Source organism: Gadus chalcogrammus, chromosome 7, assembly GCF_026213295.1.
Source record: "Gadus chalcogrammus isolate NIFS_2021 chromosome 7, NIFS_Gcha_1.0, whole genome shotgun sequence".
NCBI lineage: Eukaryota > Metazoa > Chordata > Actinopteri > Gadiformes > Gadidae > Gadus > Gadus chalcogrammus.
In genome coordinates, this window is record NC_079418.1 from 13,654,630 (window position 1) to 13,676,958 (window position 22,329).

The following is a 22,329-nucleotide window of genomic DNA, read 5'->3' on the forward strand; positions in this document are numbered from 1 at the left end:
CCGAGTGTAGTTTACGGACGACTATTGCCGAGGAGTCGCCTAACGTTATGGAGTAGTGTGTGTGCTGGTGATGATGAATTATATGTACAAAATAAGCTTAATCGTTTTACAGACACTTGTTGAGTAAGCCAAATCGCGACTACGGGAGACGATGGTGGCTTTTAACCAAACACAGTCTTACTGATGTCAACAGGTTGCCGTGTAGAGGGTTGTCAAGCCGCTTAGATAGCTGGTCAAGCCGCTTGGATAGCTGGTCAAGCCGGTTGGATAGCTGGTCCAGCCGCTTGGGTAGATCGACAACACGATGAACTCATACCACATCCTTGAGCTTGTTGGAGAGGGCTCCTTCGGCCGTGTTTACAAGGGCAGGAAACGGTTCACGGGACAGGTGAACTTCGTATATTCACATGTTTATTTCAGTCAGATAGGCTCCACTTTTGGACTGTATTTGAATGTATTGTGTGACTTCTTTCTCCGTAGGTGGTGGCCTTGAAGTTTATCCCAAAGGTGGGTCGGTCTGAGAAGGAGCTGCGGAGTCTCAAGAGGGAGATCGATATCATGAGGGGACTCCAACATCCCAACATTGTCCAAATGTTTGACAGCTTTGAGACGGACAAAGAGGCACGTATAATTATTATTGCATCATTAAATACAAATCTTTGCTGTTGAAATTGTTCAAGTTGATAAGAGCCTATATCTGTATGTTTTACTTGATTATGGATAACTTTTGATTGTTGATAATTAGAACATATTTGTGGGCAATAGGTTGTGGTTGTAACTGAGTATGCAGAAGGGGAGTTATTTCAGATTCTAGAGGATGATGGCCAGCTTCCAGAGACCCAGGTATGTGATGAATGCTTTATCATTACACATCCGTAAGTCAACTATACATATTTGAGTGATCTTCATTTGTTTTGTTTCTTCTTTTGAGGTGCAAGAGATCGCCTGCCAGCTTGTCTCGGCGCTGTATTATTTACACTCCCATCGAATTCTCCATCGAGACATGAAACCACAAAACATTCTCTTGGGAAAATGTGGGGTGGTGAAACTATGTGATTTTGGGTAAGTCCATTATTGCTTTTTTTCAGAATGACCACACACAACAACAAGACTCAGGGATGGGAATTGCTATTTCTATTGTTATTTTTCTACCCTTTAGTGGCATGTGTCAATTTCCATGCTGAACAATTCACATGAGCTGGCGCTGGTTGGAGAATCTGCAAACTGCACAACATGTTTGGTTTCAGTCCCCGTGGTTGGATGATTGTATTTCCCAACCCGGTTATTTTCCAACTTTGAGTAACAACGCAACCCATCCATGGTGGGTCACAGGGGGCTTAAGTCTGAGCTAGGCCAACAAGTCAGACTTTAGATATAATATTTAAAGTCTGATAGCAGACAAGCTCAAACCTGGATGAACGAGGCGTTTCGCTTTCTTTCGCCTCATATTTGTTTCCACCAACCATGTTGGCTTGAGGCGGGGATCTGTAAGAGTGTAATTTGCATTAAACACAAACACAAACTCAACCAGCGGAAGTAAACTTTAAAAAGTGTCTGGTTTCATCGGAAACAACGTGTAGACACTGGAAATACACTTTAAAATCCCAATCTGAAAGCTTCATCACAGAATTCAGTTAATCTTTGGTAGAATAGCTCCGTAACTAAACAGGAACAAGCCGTTACTCTCCACCTTTCAGTTTCTGCAGACCCTGTGCCATTTCCCACTAAAATCTCTGCTATAACACAATGCAACTACTGCATCCGAGATTAAGTCAAATCCAACTGAACTCCGTGACTACTGCCCCTTTCAGTTTTGCCCGGTCCATGAGCGTCTCCACCTTGGTGCTGACCTCCATCAAGGGAACACCGCTGTACATGTCCCCGGAGCTGGTGGAGGAGAAGCCGTACGACCACACCGCCGACCTCTGGTCCCTGGGGTGCATCCTCTACGAGCTGCGCACAGGGGTGCCCCCCTTCTACACCAACTCCATCTTCCAGCTGGTTCAGCTCATTGTGAGGGACCCCGTGAAATGGCCCCCGGACGCCATGAGCGCCACCTGCATGGTACTGCTCCGCCTTAGTGTGTAGTTTGATGTCGTTCAGGTTTTCTGTCTTAGAAATGCCAATAAGATGAAGCTTAACAGAATATTGAAAAATGTCAAAGTGGTGTCTTGTTACTTTGATGGAAAAAACATTTGAAAAGTGGCGATTGTGGTTTGTAGACTTTCGCTGTGGTTTTGTGAAATTCCCCAGTGTATTTTTTTATTTTTTATGACTATGAATACTATCAATGTTTGGCTGCTAATGGGCTGAGATATCCTGGATGCACCTAATCATGTTGTTATTGAAACGCCACAGGGGTTTCTCAAAGGTTTGCTGACCAAAGATCCCCAGAAGAGACTGTCATGGCCGGAACTTTTGCACCACCCTTTCGTGGCCCACGGTGTTATAGGTGAAGCTCTCAAAAACACCCCGAACCTCTATATGAAATTATGTTACGTGTCTACGATCTGCATCTTTCAGTGTGATGTGTTGTTGCAGTGCTGCCAGGGGACAGTGTCTTCAGCCCCCTGACTGTGGCCCCCAGCCCTGACCTGCTGGCCCTCAAGCACCAGCAACTCAAGGAGAAGTCGGCTGGTTCTGGGAAGAACCGGTTGCTGCGCAAGGTCTTGTCCCAGAGAGACAACAACCAGAACAGAAGAGAGGTAGGAATCACTGTTCAAAAATGGGAGGCATCCAATCATGTGATCTGAAGTTCTGAAAAGAAGTTCCCGGCGGGATTGTGGACTATACAGGGATAATTGTGCCGGGAACAAAACCCAACCCCTTTAAACCAAACCTAACCTTGAAAAAAAACGTAAACCTAACCTCTAACCCTTAAACAAACCCTAACCCTAAAAGTCATCAAAACCCTGAATGTCATTTCCAATTGGATCCCACACCCTTAAGAGTTGTGTTTTCATTCTTTATCAGGGGGAAGCGGAGAGAGCAGTAGAAGACCCAGGATCAAAGAGGACCTCTGCAGGCCGGCCCAACACCCTCAATGACCCCGCGCCCCCCCAGGAAAAAGAGAAAGTCAAGGACGCAGCCAAGATGTTCCTCAACCTGAAGAAACAAGCAGGCACGACTTCAAGACACAGGTTTGCCCATTTTATGTATCAAGATATTTTTTATTATTCTATGGTCAATTTACATACATGTGTCGACCCAAATACATCAACCTTATCCTAAACCCCTATTGGTAAATCAAGGTTTCATCAAACCAGCTAATGTGTACAATTAAACCATTATTTGCTGAACGGTATTCGCAAGGGTGTTCGACTACCTTTCAAAAGATACAGTGTTCGATACCCAATGTCTGAAAGACTAAACGGAAGAAAATAGTACTAAGTTGTGCTCGTACTTATGGAGTAATTGTATGTTTTGTTGCTCTGCAGGGGTCAGATCAGCAGGGACTACGAGCAGGAGTTTCCATCTGTAGAGGTTGGCCCAAGGTTCGTACGGAACCTCAGCAAGGACGGACCAGATCCTTCCCCTCTACAGGTACATGACTCATTAGTCATCATCCGGTAATACACTGTTTATAAAAAGTGCTTAACGTATTTCTTTTTTAATATCATGAGTTAGGCATCTTGCACAAAGTGCTTCCCGAGAGCACCCTAACCACTATACTGCACTGTTGTATTACAATACTTATGTTTATCTGTTGTTCCTTTGTCAGGAGGAGCAGACTGAAGTATATTGGCGGAGGTTGGCCCTAGAAACTGAACCCGGGGAGCTGGCGTCGCCGGCAAACCACCACGTCATTATTCCTCAAGTGAAGAACAAATTACTGGCTTTTAAATCCCAGGTAAGGCTGTAGACAGGCAAGTTGAGACTTTTGACACAGTTGGAGCGGTATTTCATTGATTAAGTGACTGATTGATCTCTGTTTAGCTCTTGGGTGGGATTCTGAAAGAGGCATGGCAGATTCTCCTTCCGTTGAGAGTCGTCTCCAAGCTGCTTCTGAACTCTGACCCTGAGAACTCTCTTCTTATTGGCTGTGAACTGGGTCTGCCCCATCTGCTCTTTGATTTGACCAGCGTGATGGTCGATAAGCTTAGCGTTATTAAGGTAAATATGCTGAACGTCATTCACAGTCAGAGGAGGGAAATCCTCACAGTGGGATATTGAATGAGATTCATGCTAGCATGTCAGCAAAGGACTCAGTACTATTGTTTTTTTGTGAAGGAACCCTGGATTGACGATGTCCTCAGTCAAGTCCTTGCAGTACTTCTAGCGTACTGGGACAGGCATGCTGAATGGACCGAAGTCGAAAACAGGTTACAGCTTTTTTTGTCTACTTTTATTTTACACTTGATTTTATTTGTATTACATAATGAAAATATGTTATATTTTTACTCAAATAATCCTGTTATTTCTATAACCTATAAAAATTATTTAATTATTGCTGAAATTATTTTACATATTTATTTATTGTTAGTTATTTTCCAACATTTTCTTTCTGTATTTACAATGGAGAAAAGCAAAAATAGATTCCCTAGTGATTGCCTGCCCTCTAGTGGTCATGAATAATTTCATGCTACTTGTAAACCTCTTAAAGGCCACACAAATATATAATATAATACATACCATCTGCTCTTTTACTGTAGTCTGGAAGAGCTTATGAAGCCTGTTCTCAAGATACTCAGTGAAACAGCTTCCACTCCTTCGGCAGTAAGCTCTACATTATACACCAAATATGTGTCATGAGCAAATACTCATATTCACATACCAATGGAATAGCATTGAAGCCTTGGTGGTTGAATGTGGATCCCTCTGTCTGTCCTGTAGGCCGTGGCTGCATCAGTTCTCTCTATGTTCACCCACCATGGAGTATGTGTGGATGTAGACATCCGCACTCTGAGTGGCGTGCTTCAAAACTCTTCCCTGGACTCCAAGGTGGGAGGCTGACTGTTCTTACATATATGGTCATTGTCATTAACAATGCCATTAAATGCTTGGTCAACAATTTTGTTTCAATCCTTTATTGCATAAAAACTCCCTCTACATGTTATTAAACATTATTACTAATATAATATTAATGCAAATATCCTAGAATATCCGTATATCCTAATAAACTAAACTTAATAATTTATGATTCAATACCTGAACCTGGCCATCTTCTGTAAAATTAGCTTAGCCAACATTTGAATCACTAGCACTGGGAAAGTGAGTTTCATCAGAATACAAAATCTAAAATAACCCTTCTGCCTCTTATAGCCACAGGTCTTCCTCCCTCCAGGCTGGGGAATATGTGACGGTCTGCTGTCTCTGCTGCTCCACTCAGTCTCTGAGGTTAGACAGTGAAGCCGACACACTGGCACTGCTAAACCATGCTTCAAATTCCTACAATGTGGGTTCAAATGGCCACGTCCTCATCTGTACCCCGTTCCCCTCCCAGCCCGGGAAAGGCTCTCCTTCCACCTCTCCAGGACAAGAGATTTGGTGTGATCTGTGGAGAACCATTGGTAACGCATTGGACACACAGATAAACCCTCACTTCTGCTCTACAAAGGGTAAACTTTAAGCTATACTATAAGTATTCTATCATATTTATTTTGCATCCGTTTTACATTGAGATTTGTTAACATGCACACTTTGTTCCTCAGGATTGCATTCCTTCCTGTCCGCCATGCTGTGTGTTTTCACCAAAGACCCCGGCCTGTGTCCTCGTCTCTTCGCCGACAGCCAATCAGAATGCATACACACGTTAGGCCTTGTGCTCCGCCGTTACATGTGAGCGTTCAGCCTTTACTACGTGTGACAGTTGGCATTATTAGGGAGCAGGAAGCGATGTTAGGGAGGTGGACTACCAGCAGAAAGGTTAAGGGTTCAAACACCGGTATCTGTAGTGTAATCTACACCTTACCCCTGCCTACTCATTCGTGTTTATCCAAAATGTATTTAAAACACTTTCAGCAGCACACTTTAAAGTGTGTTCCAAAAAAATGAAAAGTGAAAAGTAAACGGATAAAAGGTCAGTTGATAAGAAGTTAAGATAATTAGGTGGATAAAGGTGTTAAATTGGTGGATAAAAAGTGCTAAATACTTATTGGTCATAGCAGTGCAGTAGTACACAGTGAGGATACACCCTTCTCCTTGTTGTAGGCCTAGGGGTTCTGATGGGACTCCCAATGGGGTCGAGGAAGAGGACCTGGACGACCTGTTGGTGCTGGGCTGCCTGCTGCTCTGCTTCCCCTTCTCCCTGGACCTGTCGCCGACGACCCGGGCCAAGGTCCTGGACCTGTACGGCCGCTGTGGGGTGGTGACGGGTCTCCTGCAGGTTAGAGAACCCCCCCCCCAATGTGCTCCCATCCACACCCACGATGCAGCACTTCATAGCTCTGGCGCTGGTCCACGCACAAATGACGGCGCCATGATTCTATTTGATTGGTGCTCATTTTGAAGGATGTTGGAGGGAGTTTGAAGGAATGTTTTCTGGATGTATTGTAGATGTGTTTGTATTTGAACCTCCCCCCCCCCCCCAGATGATCCAGAGCCGCCCCCCCGCCCTGCTGGAGCTCCCCCTCTCTCTGCTGAGTCGTCTGCTCCTGTGCGACCCGGGCCGCTTCGTTCCCCTCCTCACGACGGTCCCCGTGGAGGGGCCCCAGGGGCCGGACTTCTTCTTCTGCCCTGCCGGCGCGGACCCCCGACAGCCAACGCCGACCACCCCCCGGGGAGGCCCCGCCTCCTCCGCACCCAGGACGGCCAGCTCCCTGCTGGGGGCCCTGCTGCAGGGCGAGGGGCCCTTGGACGCGACGGCGGCGGTGGAGCTCCTGGTGCTGCTGGCCCAGGTGGCCCGGCGCCCCCCCCCCGGCCCCCGCCTCCACCTGGACGCCCCCGTGCTGCGCCTGGCCCTCGGTCACCCCCACGATCAGGTGAGGGCGGCCGCCTGCAGCCTGCTGGGGAGCCTGAACCCATTCGGCCCCGCGGGGCCCCCGGCCCTGGGGCCCGGCGTGTTCCGGGAGATGGCAGACGGCCTGCGGGACCCCTGCGGCCCCGTGCGGAGGACGGCGTGCCGCGCTGTCGGGAGCTGGCTGGGCTTCATCGGGGAGGCGGGACTGGATGGAGGAGGAGGGGGAGGAGGAGGAGGAGGAGGAGGAGGGGGAGGGGAAGGAGGAGGAGGAGGAGGAGGAGGAGGGGGTGGAAGAGGTGGAGGAAGAGGAGGAGGAGGAGGAGGGGCTGGAAGAGGAGGAGGAGGAGGAGGAGGAGAGAGAAGTGGAGTGGACGAGGAGCCGGGGAGAACGACAGCGGAAGCCTCGTCTCCGGCCCCGGGGCACAGAGCGGAGCCGCAGGGGGGGGGCGGCGGCGGCTGGGCGGAGGAGTCGTCGAGGGCCGCCTCCCTCCTGCTGTCGCTGGTGACCGACCCGGACGCCCTGACCCGCCGCCACAGCTGCGCGGCGCTGGGGAACCTGGGAGGAGTTCACGGCGCCAGCGGGTCCGGAGCACCCGCGGCGACCGCGGGGGAGGCGGACACGTTGCGGCTGCTTCTGGCGGCGGCGTGCACGGACCCCCACGGCGGGGTGAGGCGCACGGCCATCGCCGCGCTCAGCGCCTACAGCCAGCGGGAGGCGCAGCGGCAGGTGATTGGGTCGCACGTGATTGATGCGATGCCCGTGTGATGCCGTTTTAATCTATGATTAATTAATCGTTAGATTCCAACCTCGTCGTTTGATTGAAGGCTTATTATTATTATGGATGTTTTTTTTTTATTTTGGTGCTCTGACTTCACTTCTGATTGTCGTTCAAAGCCACAATGTTTATTCTGCAACATTCAAGATTCAATACACTTTGTAGTTCAATAAGTGAATTCGTTTTTGCATTCTTAAATTTTTTTAAATGTCACAAATTACATAGGGGGGAGCGACATGAAGGCGACTGAATGACTACATTTCAGTAATTAGTAACCAAATATAAGCAACCAGAACATATGACAACGGGGAACATGGGTACAGGAGAAGCTATCTCATTAAAACACAAAGCGCAACACAAAAATGATATTTCAGCCAGGCAATGTATTGAAGAACTCTTTGTGTTTGTGTTGAAGGTCCTGGTGTCTCTCGATGCGTATGGGAAGGTCCTGCAGGCGTCACACACTGCACCGCCACACTGTGACTACAGGCAGCTCATCCACCACCTCAAGTGACCGCTGCCATCCTGGGAGACATCGGCAGCACTTCTGTTCCTCTCAAATAAATGTTGTTCAAAAAATAAAGTTGGTGCTACTTCCTCCGAACATTAAACAAGACGTTCTGGAGGGGCGACACCAAACCTAGTGTCACGTATCGCGGCCTTATGAGACGTGGACCAAACCAAACCGTGTCTTGATTGGTCGAGTCAAGGGGAGGAGCTAACGAAGACTGTGGCCAAGCACATGCATGAGGAACATGTTAAGGCCATGCAGGATAGCCTAGGTTTGGTCATTTGACTCCCAGGTGAAAAGTTCTGGATCAGACCCAGAAGTCCGCAGACGTCATTGGGCCTATCTGTAACTGATCCTTATGTTTTTGCATTTTTTTGATTTTTTTTCACTAACTTAAGTCACTTTGGATACATACGATATCTATGACATTGATGTACAACATGATCTCCCACTCACAAGACATAAGATTGATTAACATGTATTGCTCCATGGTTACCAGTTCGACAGGTGCCGCCAGCAAAGCCTTAAAGCAGATAGTTTGTGTCAGTGTATCTTTTTGTGTGTGTGTGTATGTGTGTTCTAGTCAGCCCCTGCTTGCGTCATTCAAGGCCTGAAACGACTCTCACTGCTGCTGATGCTGTTGTTTTTTAACAGGCCAAGTTACTTTCAATTACTCGTCTAACAACAAGAGGGACACAAACGCTAACAGGCTCCATGTTACACCTCTATGAAGCGACTCTTTCATGTGTATGCTTATCTCGTATTTTTTATGTTTGACTAAATGTTATGAAGCACATTTGATGGTAAAACACTGACTTTGACTTTGAGATCGTAATATGAACAGTCAATATTCAGTGAGTTTCTCAGTTAGCTTGTTGGTCTTTCAATCAGGTACTTGGCTATCAGAAACCATGATGTTAGTGTAATAAATCCAGAAAAATAAATAAAGGATATTCAAACTTTGGGTCTGGCTCATTTGTGACATTTTTGGGTCACAAATGATGGAAGCATAACGTTCCTTAATCTTTGACTATTAACATGTTACTTTAAAAATATTAACCAAGATTAATTCTCAATGGTATGGATCAAATGCATCAATTTCTCACTTTGTCTGGTTTTCACACACACACACCACACACACACACACACACACACACACACTCACACACAGACACACCGCACACACACACACACAAACACACACATCATGCCCTAATTTACAGATATTCCACTAAGACGTTAAATTGCAATATGCTGAAATAGTAGAACAATTCTTGGTGGATAGGTGTACCTGAAAGGTTAATCCTACAACAGGCTATAAATAAAATCGCTCCGCATTCCTGTCAAAATATAAAATGCAGTTTTGTTTATGCGGCATTTTTGGGGGGCTGTTAAACTGCCGCATGTTGGTCGCCTGCATTCGGCCGTATCGAACGTTTTTGTTTTTTTTTGTCTTTAAAGCCAATCGTCTTCTTTCCTTCGACCAAATTTGAATTGTATTATTTATAGGTCTGAAGAAAACACAAAAGGACCTATTGTATTTGTAGTGGATTTAGTTTTTTAACAACAGTGTCTTTCTTGTCCAACATTTACTGGTCTTACAAACCTTTTCCCTCACAACGATATTATTCATGTGGTATTGTCGCAATTCCAATAAATCTGATATTTATATATAAATGCTTTTGTTTTCATTTTGCCTGCCACTATTATTCTATTGCAAAAAAACAACATTTTGGCTTCCCTCCTGTAATACGAGGCATCCTGCCCTGAGGCGGACTTTAACACCACACTTTAAACTGAAAATAATCATTCAGATGCTCGACAATAAAGGACAATCGAACGTTCAGAGAGGCCAAATCGACCTATAACGAAAGATTCATGTAGGCCTTCAAAATGTTTGATCAATTCATCCGTTTGATGTAGGCCTATTGCAGTTTTTTTGCACTGCAGAAAAGCTCTTAACAACGAAATGTTGCCACAAATCACTTTATTAAAAAATCAGCCAAGCAAACAAAGCGAGATGGAGATTAAATGAAACAGAGTGAGGCTCATTTACAGTGACCAGTGTCTGGTGCTCCGCGTGGGACCGAGCACCACATAATAGGGCGGGATGACGTCTGATTGATTGATTGATCAGGCTATGGGCCTGCATAGCAGGCTATGGGCCTGTTATGGGCCTGTATAGGCTAGGCTTGTATAGGTTATGGGTTGAGGCCAAAGACGTACAAAAAACGCATTTGGCGCAAGATCGTAAACTTTCCAATTCACGTTTTTTCACAGTAGGGTATTTAAGCTTTTCAAACAAATATAAAGTAGGCCTTTATTATTATTATTCGAACTTATAAAAAACCCATTCACAGTTATAGCATCAAATATCCTCACACACCAAGGCTACAATAATTGCGAATATTAAAACAAAAAAATGCAATAAAAAAAAAAGATTTACTATTTCAATTTTTTTACATTTCTACAAAGCAAATGAAAATCCCGTCCCTCGGTAGCCTATACAAAAATGTATTATAAATGAGTGCATAACAGTTATTAAGAAAAACATTTTTTTTTGAGAGAGAGACAACTTAAAAACATGCCGGAAAGCTTTGTCGTGTCAAACACGACTGGAATGCATTAAACTCCAACTTCTGTCACACATAATTAGCAAATTGAAAGCAATTTGCAACAAATTGCTTTACCTGAGCTCACAACTGATTATATTGCAATTTGCAACTAAAAAGTGACAGGCTGGCAACTTCACAACATATCTCATCCAAAGCACTTTGCATCGTCGCGTTTTCTTTTGGTTCCTCAACATATTCTGAAAAACACATTTACAATCTCTGCTTGATTTGAACTTATTACTTCGTTTTTACAATGCACAACATTTAAATCAAATCATATTTCTAACAGAAAAAGATAAGGAAAAGTCATAGATGTTTTTCTCACTGATTTGTAGTTATTTTATTCTTCAATTATGGACTATCATAAATCAATAAAAATGAACCAAACAACATTATTATAATTATTGCCATTCAATGTTAGTTGCTTTTCAAGTGGCCATAGAAATAATTTCAGAAAAATATTAAGATTGTCTTTAACATTGTGCTTAAAAATTCAAACGAAACCGAGTTGCAAAACATATTGCCTGCACTTATCATTTAAAACATATGACATAAAAAAATCAAATAAAAATATCTAAATATTATTTCACTACTTTAATTACTGACATCAACTTGATTGTAAGGCTGTCAATGACAAATTACTTCTATTTTATCTCAGGATCTGTGGTCGATTCAACTTGACATTCTTAAAAATGATTGTCATTTAACATTTCAGTGTCACAGTGCAGACTTGAGTAATTCATTGTGCGAAAGCATTGGACAAGGAATAGACCGTTGAGTTACAAATTGAAAAATGAAATAAATAAATAAAATAAATAAATACATAAATAGAAACAAAAATACATGCATTTACTCCACCTAAGCAGGAGGGAAGACAAAAATGTTATCTGGGACAAATGACACAAAAGGGTTCCCTGTTTATTTTCTCCTTGGTTGGGACCGTTCTTCTCATGCTGTGGCGGTGTCCTGCTTGACCCTCTGGCTCCTGGCCTTGTACACCTCGATCAGCAGGTCCTTCACATACTGGATCTCCCGCTCCACCGACTCTGCCTTGTCCCGCAGCTCGCGGTTCCGGCCCTCCAGACCATGCAGCTGCTCCTCTAGCGTGTCCAGCTCCGCCCGCTTCCGCTGCCGATACCTGCAGCGCCATGGTGGGGGGGTGGGGGGGAGGGGGGGGGGAAACCAACAACGTTAACCATGACAACGCGGAAATTCGCATTTGGAGTGAGTTGTGGATTTGGACTTTGGGTGTGGTTGGTGGTGTACGAGGCAGGGCACATCAAGGCACAATACCTGTGAGCGGCCGTTTTGTTCTGGTCCCTCTTCTTCTGTTTGCGCTGCCCGCCTTCGAACGGGAGGTGGAGGTCCAGTTCGTACTTCACGGCACAGTGGTCGTCGGTCAGGCTGCAGTCGTGTCTGTGCTCGGGCGACTCCGAGCCCAGGCTCTCGCGGCTCATCAGCAGGTATTCCGGGGTCTGGTCCTCCGCGAAGCCGCAGCGCAGGTCGTGCTGGCCCGCCTGGAGGCCCTCGGATTTGACCTGCTCGCTGATGTTGGTGAGGAAGCTCTGGTAGTCTTCGGACGGCAGGAAGCAGCCGCCCGCCGCCTTCCAGGAGAGGCCGGCCTTGGAGGCCTCCTCTCCGCCACTCTTGTTGGCGCTGCCCAGCGCCTCGGCCTGGACGCCGCCCATCTCTAGTCTGCCGCCGTAAGACAGCACGTCCTCCTTCTTGTGGGCCTCGTGGAGGGGGGCGTCACAGGGAAACCCTGCAGGGGCAGCAGCAGCAGCAGCAGCAGCATCGTCTATGACCTTCCCACTGCTCTGGATCTCCTGAACTAGGCAGTAGCTCTTCTCTTCTCTTGGGGGGACGGGGAACCTCAACTCCACGGCGTTGCCCAGGCAGTAGCCCCTCTCCGCCGCCTGCTCTTCTTCCACAAAGCCATAGTTTCCATTGAAGGTCACCGATGAACTACCTGAGTTGTTGGCTTTGGAGCTCCATAAGCTATTGTCGTACTCCTCGGCTAGCCGCGCCCCGTCCGGAACTCTTTTGCGACCACACCCGCTCGGACGGCTACAACTGTACGGGGCGTGTCTGGGAATTTTGGAGCGGCCAATGATGGGACCACCACAGATGCTCAGCAGGTCCACCTCTCCGGTTGCCAGGGTAACAGGAAGAGAGCCGGAGTCCAATTGGTTTGAAGGGGCGCCTGTCGCATAGGGTGACGGGTGGCAGCATGGTGGAGGAGCGACAGGCGGGCTGGCTTTGTCGCATTTTCCGAACTTTGGCCCCTTCTCTGGCAGGGGCTCCGAGAGGAAGTAGTCCTCCAGCTGTGCCAGCTCCTCTTGCAGTAGAGAGGTCATGACCTCCAAGTCGGAGGGCACCTGGTTGTCATTTTGGAGGGGTGAGGGGGGGAGGGAGGCGTTGGGAGGGGAGGGAGGGTTGGGGAGGTACGAGGAGAAATCAACTTCTTCTGTCATCCAGTCTGAGAAACCATCACCTATTGGGGGGAAAAGAGAGAAAAGGTAAGGATTCATCGCTGCGACTCATCAGCAAAAACCAAAACAAAAAGTTGACAAATGAGCGGGAGGCGTCAAATAATGAACAGAATCGCAATCATGCAACGTTGCTGAAATTAGATGTTGCTGAAAAAATGCAAAAAAAAAATCAAAGCGATCGAAGGAAGTGATGGAAATAATTAGTGGTAGTAAAGTTGCGACATTGCCATAGATCCCACATAGCTAGTTTACTACTTACTGGTCTAGGGGAGGAATGTGCTGCAGTGCCGTGCCCACCTGAAATGGGGAAAATAAAAAAGCATACTTCGAGCAACTCACCAATTAAGTGCTGACTCTCCTCTGACACCTCCCCCCTGCACCCCTGTGATTGGTTGAGGTTAGCCTGTGGGTGAGCGAGAGCGAGGGGGTCTGCCGGGCAGACACGAAGTGTCTTCCAGACAGGAGCCGATGCTGCGATCATTTTGCCTCTTGGTGTTTTGATTCAGTCCAAGTGTGGGCGTGTGCTGTGAGCAGGCAGGGTCTGACAGATGAGGAGCCTCCGACTGCTGGACTGGATGGGCATAATGAAACCTAGACGGGAAACAGTTGGTGGGGAAGTCCGTTATGACGACGCCTTGACAAAACACACGTGCGCCCTTTACCTGCAGTGATGGGCGAGCTGTGGATTTTGGCGGTTTCTATGAGTGTGTCACTTGCACCGGCATTTGTAATCTAATGCTTTCTACATGAAGGCATGCACTGCATTGCAGAGTGGAAACTGATTTGACAAGAAATATCTAAAATCTTCTATTCAAGGAAAACAAATGACATTGAGTTGAACCACGTTTAAATGTTTTTTTGTCTTGTATTCAGCCTTTCGAGTGAAGCAGAACATTACTACTAGTCCATAGTATCCGTGCACTAGTTTTTGATCTTTATTTTTAAGTACATACTTCAGCATCCCAGGGGAAATGCCCCCCATGTGACGGCAAGACGTGTGATCTAAACTATGACGTTGGCATGGAACCACTGTTGATGACCCCAATCAATTCTCCATGCTTTTTGAGAGTGCACAATGCCAAGTAACTACTTAAGTTGACTCCCTATAGTAACATTGTTTGGTTTATAAAAAAAAAAGATTAAAAACTTTTTTTTGTGAAGAGGTTCACAATGGTTTTCCAGAGAATAGCATACTTTTAACACTTTAACGTACAACTTTACATTTGTAAGGGTTTGCACGTGACCACCTTCAATTTCAAAATAAATGCTGCCAGGTTATCAACCACTACTTCAATGGAGAAAAACTAAGTAGAACCACAACAATTTGTAACATTGATTCTACTGTACTCTAAACATTAAATACCTTTAAAAGTACTTTAATAAACTATCATGCGAGTAAGTAAACAACGCATCAAAATAAAAGTCCAAACAGAATCAAGGAAGTTCAACTTACTCCATTCTTGCGGGAAAAAGTAGGGCACTTCAGGTGCGTTGCGAAAGCAAAGCACGGCTTATCTTAACGTTCGGTCTTCTTCAAGATTTAAAGAGACATTTTGTCCATAGTATCCGTGCACTATTCAGAAGACTGGAAAGGCTGTTGCTTTGTTGTGAACTACTCGACGAATGAGGTAGTGTGGGTCGGCAGTGCGCCTCGTCTCATTCACACCCAGCAACCATCCGCGTCAGGGGGATGAGCTATGTTGTGGATCCCTCCGCCCCTCCTCTCCTCATCAAAACACCCCGCCTGGGTACCGCATCCCTGCCCTTACTTTGAACAATGGTAAGATGATATTGACTAAGATGCAAAGAGCGAGTGAACTGGCAGGCTGCCATAAACTGTACAAAGAGGTCTGTATTCTAATAATGACACGTTACACTACTATATGACTTTGTTTTCTCGGACGCGTTTCAAAGATGCCAAAACGCTGCTGCTGCTGCTGTTGTTGTTGCTGTTATTGTTGTTTTTGAAGGGAACTATTTGATTCATTCAGCGTGGAATCCCTGTGTGTGTTTTTTTTTTTCTATTGCATCTTTGTTGCATCAGTGGTCCAGGCAATAAGCTATTCGCTAGTCCAACGGAGTCTCTCGCTCTCTCATTGGCCGAGAGGGATACAGGTCTGCCGTGATTGGATGATAGTAGGCAAGGCAAAGCGTCGCTCTCCGAATGTGCACATGTTCCATGTAAACAGAGTATAGCAACAGTGCTTCACTTTCCAATGTTGGGAAGCAGGGACTTTTTGTAACTAAACAAAAGAGCTGACAGTTGGCATACTATTTATAATATAATAATATATAATATAATGTAAACAATGTATAATAATAATAATAATAATAATAATAATAATAATAATAATACATTAACGATATATCATAATGATATCATATCATAAAATATATTATAATATGCTTCAAAAGATAAGGATAAATGCAAAATATGACACTGTTTCTATCCTAAATGTACACATAAAGTTACACATTGTCAACAATCTCATACAACACTATTGTTATGTTCCATGAATCCATTTTGAAGTATATATATACATTAAGTATATATATATATATATATATATATATGTAGGGGTATATTTATACATATATAGGCCTATATGATATATACTTATATTCATAACATGTTTGTTGTGGTGGTGATTGTATTGTCATGGATTCACATGTTTCCCAAGAAAGATGTGCTTAGCCAATGGGAAAAGTATGGCGGCGTGTGTGCAATAGGAAATGCACTGGTTGAACCCGCGCCTCTGTTCTGAGAGACGCGTCTGGGCGGCAGCTAGCGGCTAACGAGGGCCTATAACAAGTAGGGAGGAAGAAGAAAGCTTTGTTTTTCTCCTTTCAGCAAATCCTGAAGCTGAACGAGCCACTCTCTTGTTGCTATAGTAATAGCGGACACTGCCCTCTATTTTAGACTTGTTTTCTGGTGGCTGTTGCCATGGGATTTACAAGACACCTCCTCCCTCTCTCTCTCTCCCTTTCTCACTTGCTCACTCGCTCTCTCTCCCTCTCTCTCTCCCTCCCTCTCCCTCCTCGCTCGCTCTCCTTTCTTGAATCTCTCTGTCTTTCTCTTTCTCTGTCTCTGTCTCTGTCTCTCTCTCTCTCACACACACACACGCACGCACGCACGCACGCACGCACGCACGTACGCACGCACGCACGCACGCACGCACGCACGCACGCACGCACGCACGCACGCACACACACACACACACACACACACACACACACACACACACACACACACACACACACACACACACACACACACACACACACACAAATAGACACCATCATCATCTCTTTTTCTGTCTCAAGGTTTTCTCCATGTTTGCACTTTAACCCTTCCATTGAATTTCATTTTTGCTGAGTTTCACCTCATTATTATATTATGAGGATCATTATATTATGAACGTATTGGAATATTAATAGCGGGGTGTTGATCAGAGGCGGGGATTATTCGAATAACAGATGTGCGATCTGGTTATTTAATGAGTTATTTAATTACTGAATTATATTTGTAATCACTGCCATGAATCCAATAAAAATTATTTCCCCTGTGTGTTTTCAAACAAACTTCCCCTTCAAAAACATCCTGGAAAATTTCCTGGAAAAGCGTCTCAGACCAAATGTCAAACGACGTACATCCACACATCAACCCGTTTCCAGAAGCACCCCAGAACTGTGTCACACATATTCTCGCTGTTCAGCAAAACTCCCGTCAGTGAAACCAACACTTTTCCCCCGCTCGTACCACGGCTAGCCGCTCCAGTGGTGGTAGGGAAGGGTAGGAAGCCTGATGCAATCCCCATATACGTGCTGGTAACGGAGAGCAGGTTGAGATAGCAGCAGCAGCAGGGGCTGCCGAGGCTCGACGGTCTCCCAGGAATATGCAGACTCTCCTCTCTCTGCCAAAACCTAATTGGTCCACTGAGGACCTAGCTGTTGTGCACCGTGTGCGTGTGTGTGTGTGTGTGTCTGTGTGAGTGTGTGTGTGTTAGAAGAAGCTCAAGGTGTTTAAAAGTACACATCAGTGAATGCTGATGTGGTTCCCGTGTTTGTCCTCAGCAGACACTCAGTTTCCTGTGTGTCAATAACTGTGGAGGGAAAAAAAAAAGTGGGACTTAGTGTCTTGATCACAGACTGTGTCTCGTATCAACGGGTCGGCCATTTCAAATACCTTGGCGGGTCCGCAGCTTCGGAGCCTAATCCCCATCATCCATCAGATCACTTGGCGGGGGCAGCCAAAGTTCAAAACAGGCCAAACGGGAAGGACCCCTCCCCCTCTTTCCCACGACACACACCTGGGCAGGTACGCATACGCTGAACTCGAATCTACAACATTGTGGGCAATAATGTGGTGCACCTGCAGGTCGAGACTGGCAATTAATTCACACACACACACGCACGCACGCACACACGCACGCACACACACACACACACACACACACACACACACACACACATACACACACACACACACACAGACACACACACACACACACACACACACACACACACACACACACACAGAGGCACGCAAACGCATGCAGACACACTCACACACACATTGTATTTATTGTCTCCAGATTGCCTACCAGAGTCAAGAAGGAGAAAACTCATGCCAAGTGCATGTATGGCACAACGATGGTTGCAGCACCATTTCATCATTGTCTCTCAGAATGCATTGTCCTTAACTTCTGCCCTCCTTTTTAAAAAAAATGCAGGTGGGAAAGAAGCATGTTAGCCAGCTCTCCACCCCCGGACAACGTCACGCGGGATTTACGGGATTTGTGGGATTTTGGGATTGCCTAATGATTTACTGTTTGCTCGCACGTCGGAGATGTGTCTGAATTGAACCGAAAAAAACAAAACACATGCAGATGGCGGATTGAAACACACGTCATGTGGATTTCACGCAGGCTTTAAAACCGGGCGCCATCATCAGCCATCCAGCACGACCAACGAGCCCCAGCAGACCGGGGTTATCTGGTATCAACACGGTAAATCAGAGGTGTCTGACTGGCTGTATACCACCGCTTGTTATCCCCTCTCCATCGGGACGTCACAACATCAGGAGAGATGAGTCCAAATGGCCTCAGGAATCACACTTAAACCCAAGGGGCTCGTCTGTTAAACAGAAGAAGACTAATGTGGGAGTGACGGGCTGAGGCCCAGAGTGGCATCAGATGGAGGCATAATCTCGTCCCAAGACAGCCTCCTCTTTCTAACCTATAAAGAGACGCCGTGCCGCTTTATCGCGGGTTTCCAAGGCGACATGTTTCAGTGTGGGTGATCAGGTTGGTGGATGGATCTCCCAGGTGGGTGGTCTGTGTCATTAGGGGGGGTCCGGGTGATTTGGCAGACGGACCCGGTCCCAGCCGGGGGGCCCCAACACCCTCTGGCGCCCCTCTCACCTGACGAGCTCCTTCTGGGACGGTCTCGTCACGGCACCACCATGACGGGTTTATCACATCCACCGCTGTTGTTGTCTTTTGAACACCGATGGGCCTTTCCTTCTCTTATTTTTTGACACATGGATGGAGCAATGATTTAGTTGCTGTTTGATTTTTTCTTAGATGTATATCATGGAGTGACGATAAAGAAATTCTCCATGGAGTCAAATTAACATTTTCATTGGGTATTTTAAATGTCTTATCCATTTCTTGATGCACACTCTCAAAATGCATTTTAAGACTAATTCTAGGATAAAATGAAAGTAAACCATATAGAAGCATACTACAGGTATCTGATACAGATAGTGCCAGACAACATTGGCATTATCAATACTTTTAAGCTGGTGCTGAAATGAGAAAACCTCTGTTGTTCAAGTCAGTCCGTTGTTTTGTTATTTTTTATTGAGCATGTGTATCAAATTTCCTGGTTCTGCCTGATTCCCTCAGGTAGTTTTCATATTTTGTTTACAAATAATTTTCCTTCATGCCGTGAAATTAGACAACATGTCTCTTTTGTACTGCCTGATTTGTTTACTATCAAGGCTAATCCACTTGAAAGACTGCCTATTTTTTTTCCTTTTTTATTGTTCATCCATAATAAGACACATTTGTTTGAAGAAATGCACACATGGCTAACAAACACATCACAACAAACACATCACGAATGAAAGCAGTTTTTCCTCATTAATGATGAAAAACCGCTCTCATTGGAGATGTGTTTGTTGGATTACCCCTAAACACACACACACAGTCTGCGTATGTAACACAATTCCCCCTTTGTTCTCCCTTAATTACTCTTTACTCAGGTACGGTTAAACACAACTTTACATCAGGGATTGTTAAGCCTTACGTCCACTAATGATGATTTAAAAATACTGGAAAGAAATACAGTGGATAAAAAATAAACAAAATAAGTGATTCCGTTCGTGGGGTTCGTCGGGGGTAGCGGCGCAACCTCTTCATTTACTTACTCTTATCTTCTGACATATTTTTCGACTCCCTTAACATCTCCCATTAATATTAATACCACCTTCTGTTAGATCAGTGCTCACATTCAGGTCATAGTATTATTATTTATTTGCTATGAAGACCTAGGGGCTAATATCCATCTGTGTGGGGGTGTGTGTGGGGGTGTGTGTAAGTGTGTGTGTGTGTGTGTGTGTGTGTGTGTGTGTGTGTGTGTGTGTGTGTGTGTGTGTGTGTGTGTGTGTGTGTGTGTGTGTGTGTGTGTGTGTGTGTGTGTGTGTACAATGTCAGGGTTTGTATGTGTGTTGTATGTGTATGTGTGTATGTATGTGTATACGTGGGGTGTTTGTAATTATGCATGTGCTTATCTGAGAGAGTGTGTGCTTGTGTGTGTATAAGCATGTGTGTGTGTGTATATGTGGGCATATCTGTGAGTATACGTGTAAATGGGTTTGTTGGGGGGGATGTTTGTGTGTCTATTTCTACGTGTGTGTGTGTATGTGTGTCTGTGCGCATGTATACACGTGTGTAGGTAATGTTGTGTAATATATGTATGTTAAAATGTGTGTGTGTGTGTGTGTGCGTGTGTGTCTATGTTTGTTTGTGTGTGTGTGTGTGTGTGTGTGTGTGCGTGTGTGTACGTGCGCGAATATGCATGTGAGCGTCTTGATGTGTGTGAATGTATTCTTGTGTGTACGAACACACACAGGCGGCGAGAGTTAACTCTGGCCCTGCTGCTCATCAATAATTCACCGGCTATGAGACAGGGTGTCAGACACGCACACACACACACACACACACACATACACACACAACCCCCTTACAGCTCATTACTCTGCCAGCCTCCCAGGACCTGCTGTGACCTTGGCCAGTCTTCAAGGTCACACATCGTCCTCTCATGTTCAAACAGACCAACAGGAGAGGGAGCCCCACCACAGCCGAGTGTCAAGTGGGTGTCAGCAGGGGGCTGGTCGGGTTTGAACTGGATTCAAAGGGCGGTGGCGCTGCTCTGGGTTTGAAGTGAATGAAGAGATGTTGTAAGTGTTCACCTGATGGTTCAAACGTAATGGGGTCTAACCTCACCTGTCATATGCTAAGTATGTTTCTGGGGTTCCGGCGCTCGTCTGTTTAATGTTGCAGTGATCGCTGCAATGAGTTAAGCGCTGCATTGCGTGGTTTGACAGCGCTTGTGTTCAGAGTTGACGTACACACACACACACACACACACAAAAGGGAAATATGATATAGGGATTGTTTATCATACGCTCACGCACACATGTGTGGCTGTCTGTGTGTTTATAAACCAATAGAGACTAATACATAATAATAAACATTTATTTAGGAGATGAGTGATGGCAGTGTTACAATATGACTGTAAGTGTATATAAACTGTATATATTACATTTATTACAGGATGTTCTCTTATGCGTGCTATTTAAGATGCATGTTGTATATTCGTCTCAGGGAAGCATTATAAAAACTGTTTATATTATAGTACTTTACAAAAACAAATAGGACAATAAAAAAAAAATGCTGATAATGACCAATATGGCTGTATGTTTTTTCCAATAACTTCCGAAAACACAAAAAAATACAAATTGTATAAAAATTCTGAAAAGAAATATAAGCCATAAATACTGTGCTGCAAAATGCTGTTAATGCGAATTTGTTTCACTTTAAGCAGTATTACACTTTAAGTTGATTATAATGTCTAAGAGACATTTTAAGTATTCTATTAATAATAAGTATATAATAAAAAATAAAACAACAAAATAATAATAATAGTGATCGTTATATATTTTGGCATAACAAGCAGTATGTCAGTTGTTAAGTTTCTCTCTCTTTATACGCACATCTCTCTCCCCGGTCGGCTCGACCCGGGATGAGTCTGCTCTTACAGCCTGCTAGGACAGGACAGTCCTTCCACAACAGAGGCCTCTTTTTAACCAGAGACAATCAAGAAAGAAAGAAAGTATCAATAAACTCTGAAGGGGCATTTTATTAACAATCAGAGCCCCACTCAATCCGTCCTCTTCCGACTCTCCACTGGTAAGCCATCGATATCCCCAGTTTGATGGCACCCAATGCGCCGAAACCACGGGGCCGCATCTCCCTCTCTCTCGCCGAGTTCACGCGTCTGGTCGCCCGCCCCCCCTTCCTCTCTTATAATCCCCTGGCCGTCAATCAGCGAGGTCCCTCAGCTCATGAACTGCGTGTATCCCTCGGCCCCCGTTACTATGACGTCCATCCAGATGCGCATGGCCTCCGGGGAGGGAGCCACCATGAAGTAGAGCCGGTCGTGGGTCTTCACGCAGAAGGTCAGAGACGGGTTGGGGCTCTAGGGGGAGTGGGGGGGAGAGGAGGGGGGGATGGAGGATACAGTGTTTGATCGGTGATGAGCGGGAGCCGAGGAAATTAGAGGCAAAAGCAACAAAGTCTGGAAACAAGCATCTGTTGCGCAGCGGGGGGGGGGGGGGGGGGGGGGGGGTCTGCCTGGCTGATGTTTGTACTGTCTACATTAGACAGGCTCCCTGGACAGGTGCGAAAACATTTCATCCCTAATAATATCCTATAAAATATTATAAAATTATAAAGTATTCTAAAAACCC

The 22,329-nt window shown here is 45.5% G+C and overlaps 3 protein-coding genes across 10 annotated transcripts in view; 1 reads left to right on the forward strand and 2 right to left on the reverse strand.

Moving 5' to 3' along the window:
- Window positions 1-32: 32 nt before the first annotated feature.
- On the forward strand, window positions 33-9,210 carry stk36 (serine/threonine kinase 36 (fused homolog, Drosophila)). The gene is made up of 21 exons (XM_056594767.1): window positions 33-388; window positions 481-621; window positions 766-843; window positions 932-1,062; window positions 1,812-2,064; window positions 2,359-2,452; window positions 2,542-2,705; window positions 2,974-3,140; window positions 3,438-3,543; window positions 3,722-3,850; window positions 3,937-4,113; window positions 4,231-4,322; window positions 4,653-4,716; window positions 4,834-4,941; window positions 5,263-5,337; window positions 5,444-5,558; window positions 5,652-5,778; window positions 6,151-6,325; window positions 6,531-7,097; window positions 7,260-7,625; window positions 8,090-9,210. Exons 1-21 carry the CDS (start codon window positions 305-307, stop codon window positions 8,186-8,188), a joined length of 3,312 nt encoding a protein of 1,103 aa, XP_056450742.1. The 5' UTR covers window positions 33-304; the 3' UTR covers window positions 8,189-9,210.
- Window positions 9,211-10,165: 955 nt separating this feature from the next.
- On the reverse strand, window positions 10,166-15,116 carry atf5a (activating transcription factor 5a). Of its 2 annotated transcripts, none has more exons than XM_056595025.1 (4): window positions 14,746-15,116; window positions 13,632-13,883; window positions 12,094-13,294; window positions 10,166-11,938 (listed from the first exon to the last, which is right to left on the reverse strand). In XM_056595025.1, the coding sequence occupies exons 2-4, from the start codon at window positions 13,771-13,773 to the stop codon at window positions 11,749-11,751; spliced, it is 1,533 nt and encodes a 510-aa protein (XP_056451000.1). In that variant the 5' UTR covers window positions 13,774-13,883; window positions 14,746-15,116; the 3' UTR covers window positions 10,166-11,748. The 2 variants fall into 2 exon arrangements, with proteins under 2 accessions (XP_056451000.1, XP_056451001.1); XM_056595026.1 differs by lacking the exon at window positions 14,746-15,116 and adding an exon at window positions 14,246-14,280.
- A 5,623-nt stretch (window positions 15,117-20,739) lies between these two features.
- Window positions 20,740-22,329, reverse strand: part of phldb1a (pleckstrin homology-like domain, family B, member 1a) — a 34,010-nt gene continuing 32,420 nt past the window's right edge. For 5 of the 7 annotated variants that reach the window (XM_056595042.1, XM_056595043.1, XM_056595045.1 and 2 more), the window contains one exon: window positions 20,742-22,058. In XM_056595042.1, the coding sequence (XP_056451017.1) occupies window positions 21,918-22,058 (141 nt within the window). In that variant the 3' untranslated portion in view covers window positions 20,742-21,917. Of the gene's footprint in view, window positions 22,059-22,329 lie in introns of all 7 variants that reach the window. The other 2 variants (XM_056595046.1, XM_056595047.1) reach the window with 2 other exon arrangements.

Excerpts from the sequence above, each read along its gene's own strand:
- stk36 (XM_056594767.1), top strand. The coding sequence starts at position 305 with ATGAACTCATACCACATCCTTGAGCTTGTTGGAGAGGGCTCCTTCGGC. Across the intron at positions 622-765 it reads GCTTTGAGACGGACAAAGAG|GTTGTGGTTGTAACTGAGTA; the intron begins GCACGTATAATT and ends TGTGGGCAATAG. Across the intron at positions 4,942-5,262 it reads ACTCTTCCCTGGACTCCAAG|CCACAGGTCTTCCTCCCTCC; the intron begins GTGGGAGGCTGA and ends TGCCTCTTATAG.
- atf5a (XM_056595025.1), bottom strand. The coding sequence starts at position 13,773 with ATGATCGCAGCATCGGCTCCTGTCTGGAAGACACTTCGTGTCTGCCCG. Across the intron at positions 13,295-13,631 it reads GGAGAGTCAGCACTTAATTG|GTGATGGTTTCTCAGACTGG; the intron begins GTGAGTTGCTCG and ends TCCCCCCAATAG. Across the intron at positions 11,939-12,093 it reads AACAAAACGGCCGCTCACAG|GTATCGGCAGCGGAAGCGGG; the intron begins GTATTGTGCCTT and ends ATGGCGCTGCAG.